The sequence below is a fragment of the Branchiostoma floridae genome, chromosome 15 (assembly GCF_000003815.2).
Source record: "Branchiostoma floridae strain S238N-H82 chromosome 15, Bfl_VNyyK, whole genome shotgun sequence".
In the NCBI taxonomy this organism is placed as follows: Eukaryota; Metazoa; Chordata; class Leptocardii; order Amphioxiformes; family Branchiostomatidae; genus Branchiostoma; species Branchiostoma floridae.
In genome coordinates, this window is record NC_049993.1 from 7,441,934 (window position 1) to 7,445,407 (window position 3,474).

At 42.7% G+C, this 3,474-nt stretch overlaps 1 protein-coding gene across 1 annotated transcript in view; it reads left to right on the top strand.

Moving 5' to 3' along the window:
* Window positions 1-3,474, top strand: part of LOC118432013 — a gene marked incomplete in the record, with an annotated part of 48,969 nt that overhangs the window by 31,827 nt on the left and 13,668 nt on the right. Inside the window, 5 exon segments of the mRNA XM_035843489.1 lie at window positions 125-139; window positions 460-544; window positions 986-1,035; window positions 1,618-2,334; window positions 2,540-2,587. Coding sequence (XP_035699382.1) covers window positions 125-139; window positions 460-544; window positions 986-1,035; window positions 1,618-2,334; window positions 2,540-2,587 — 915 coding nt within the window.

A 3,474-nucleotide genomic window follows, 5' to 3' on the forward strand; every position in this document is an offset into this window, starting at 1 on the left:
GTCACTTACATGTTATCAGATTTTTAGGGTGACAAATATGTTTGTACAGTATAATAATTTTGTAGCATATTGTATTTGATAAAAACCTGATACAATATGACCTATCCTTCCTTTCATGCTTCAGGGCTTTGGAGTCCCGGTAGGTATAACAAGTTGTTGTTGTGTGCCTTGGTGTTGCTGTGTTGTGAACTTGTGGTCACGCAATTCAGTGGCATACTATATAGTATATGCCTACATGCATGTAGAGCTAAGTTTGACAAGAATAATCATCAACCTTTTGGAAAAGATTTTTTGTATCATTTTTTTTACAAAGTAAAAAGTATTTCTGAATCAATAGAAATTTGCACATTTTGTGTGTTTGCTAGAATTACGATATTGACTCATCAGTTACACTAGCTTGTAACTGTAACAGTGTTTGATACCTTATTAACTCTGTTGTGAAACTTGTGTCTCTCTCAGGCTACCTCTGGGAAGAAAGAGAAGCAGTACTGGAAACCAGGGACAGGGTACGGCCATGGCAACGTGTCCAGGCCTGGACAGATGGGTTAGTGATACACTTTTTTTCAATTACTTAGTGACAGAGCATGGAAAAAACTCTCTAAAAATGTTAGCTATGTTTGGAACATTTGTATGGCGTAATAATTCCCAATTGACGCATTCATATTCTTTTTCCTAAATGTTTGTAAATTTGAAACAAAATGAATTTTTGATTCGCTGCAAAAGATAGTATTTCATTTGTTTTTGCCATAACAGCTAACATTTTGTTCACATTTGCTGTAACAGCTGATTGCACTGACAAGCTCTGATTGGTTCATGACAGAAGAAACAGTAAAGAAAGAAAAAGAAAAACACACCTGTAAAACCAATATTTTTTCACTTTGGGAAACATACATTTAATCAGTCATGCAGTTAACAGGTTTGTACTGTCAATGTTTGGTACCAGGTGTCCAGTTGTATCCTAATGACTGTTTTCTTCCATTAGCAGGCTGGGATGTCAATGCCTACATCGCAGCACAGAAGGAGAAAGACAAACAGGTGAGGCACATGTCAGGAGTTGCCACACTTGCTGACAGTCATACGACAGGTTCAGTTCCAGTGTGTTGTTAAGCCAGGCAAATACTATGATAAGTAAAGGATATATGGAATACATAGGTCAATATTGACCTTATTCACATTGCAAAATTATCTACTGTAACATTAATTTCAAAAGCAATATATAGAAGAGTGGACTTATCCCTCAGCTAACAGACATCTATCGCACCGCAGTCATTTCTCAGTGAGACATCTGGAGCTACATAGTGCAAGTTTCTGAACCTTTATTCAGCCTGTCAGACAAACCGGTTTTGTTGTGTGCAACTTCTTCAGTGGCTGGAGGCTTAATTTCAAAAGCAGACTTCAATGCAGGTCATGATCTAGTGTTCCAGGCTTGTATTGTTTTACTACAGTATTGATATAACATAGTGATTGACAGCTTGACACTCCTCCAGTGTGATGTACATGACCCAAATGATTTTACTGTTATGGTATCTATGTTATGGTATCTATGGTATCTTACATTTGCATAAAAGTAAGTATGCAAAATATCATAATGACTATGAAACCTTTTTTTTTCTCCAGATTGAAGCAGTGTTGGAAAAAATTCACCAGGAATTAAGAAAACTTTTTGTGGAGCACTGTCCCTACATCAACTCCACCAAGAGCACTGTCCCAGCCATTCCACTGAGGAAGGGGCACGGTGGGGTCACCGACCTCAACAGCACCTGCAGCAGTTCCACGGGGAGCGTGAAAACTGAATGTAACAGCTTTCCCATCGAGTCTGCGATCGCCACGGCGTCCTCGTCATCTGCTTCGAGTGCGAACGCCAGCCCCAAGTCCTGTAAGCCGTTCTGTCCCATCTCCATGGTGTGTAAGCCGTCATGTAGTCAGTCCATCTGTGAACAGTTGTGCACGGTGGCGGACCCCTGCTGTTCTAGTTCCTCCAGCGGGGACGCCAAGAAGAAGTGCGTGAGGGCCGACAACACCGTAACAAAAAGTTGCAATGCTGCGGGGGAGGCGAGCACATCCCAGCTCCACAGAAACATTGGTGGTGCCGCGGACTCCTCCTCAAGTGCCAGTACCCCCTGTACACCCTCAACCTCCGCGGAGACTTGTAAGGTCAAACAGGACTACATGGCCAGTTCCAGCGGAGTGTCCAGCGGCACGGACGTCTCTCTACAGAACTATGAAGACAGACTGCTCGCCTGGGGAAATCTACTGGTGGAGAACGGGGCCATTGACCCCATCACAGACATGTTTGTTATCCTCGAGGGATCGGCCCTCGTGCCTTTTATAGAGGTAAACCTATTTATCTTACCCACATTTCAGTTGTTACCACTAAGCTTTTCACCTTGTGTGTGACTTTCTCTCTGTATCATATTGTATCTGTGTTAGTTCGAAAAGACTGGCAAGAACTTGTGGAAGTCGCATGCTTCTGTCGCTGATGACTTAACAATATGTATACTAACTGATTTTTGAGATGTTTGATTTGTTTTTCTTGTAGACCCACTTAAAAGCAGACTCTTTCCTGGAGATTGGGAGACATGTAGCGGTAAGAAGTTTCACAGATCAGTTATTTGATTTCACAGGATATTACTGATTTCTGTAGCAGTAGCTATGTAAACATCATTCAGCACCAAGGACAGGTATAACAGCTATATAAACATCATTCAGCACCAAGGACAGGTGTAACAATAGCTATGTAACATCATTCAGCACCTGAGACAGAGATGACAGTAAGTCTAGAATGTCATTCAGCACCTGAGACAGGGATAACGGTAGATCTAGAATGTCATTCAGCACCAGGGACAGGGACAACAACAGATCTAGAATGTTGTTCAGCACCTGAGACAGGCACAACAGTAGATCTAGAATGTTGTTCAGCACCTGAGACAGGCACAACAGTAGATCTAGAATGTCAATCAGCACCAGGGACAGGCACAACAGTAGATCTAGAATGTCAATCAGCACCTGAGACAGGCACAACAGTAGATCTAGAATGTCAATCAGCACCAGGGACAGGGACAACAGTAGATCTAGAATGTCAATCAGCACCAGGGAGTAGATCTAGAATGTCATTCAGCACCAGGGACAGGGACAACAACAGATCTAGAATGTTGTTCAGCACCTGAGACAGGGATAAATATAGAATACAACACGGTGTATTCCGTATCACCCTCGGTCCCAGCCCTCTTGCGTGTCGGATCACCAGGGACAGAGACAACAGTAGATCTAGAATGTCAATCAGCACCAGGGACAGGGACAACAGTAGATCTAGAATGTCAATCAGCACCAAGGACAGGGACAACAACAGATCTAGAATGTTGTTCAGCACCTGAGACAGGGATAAATATAGAATACAACACGGTGTATTCCGTATCACCCTCGGTCCCAGCCCTCTTGCGTGTCGGATCACCAGGGACAGAGACAACAGTAGAT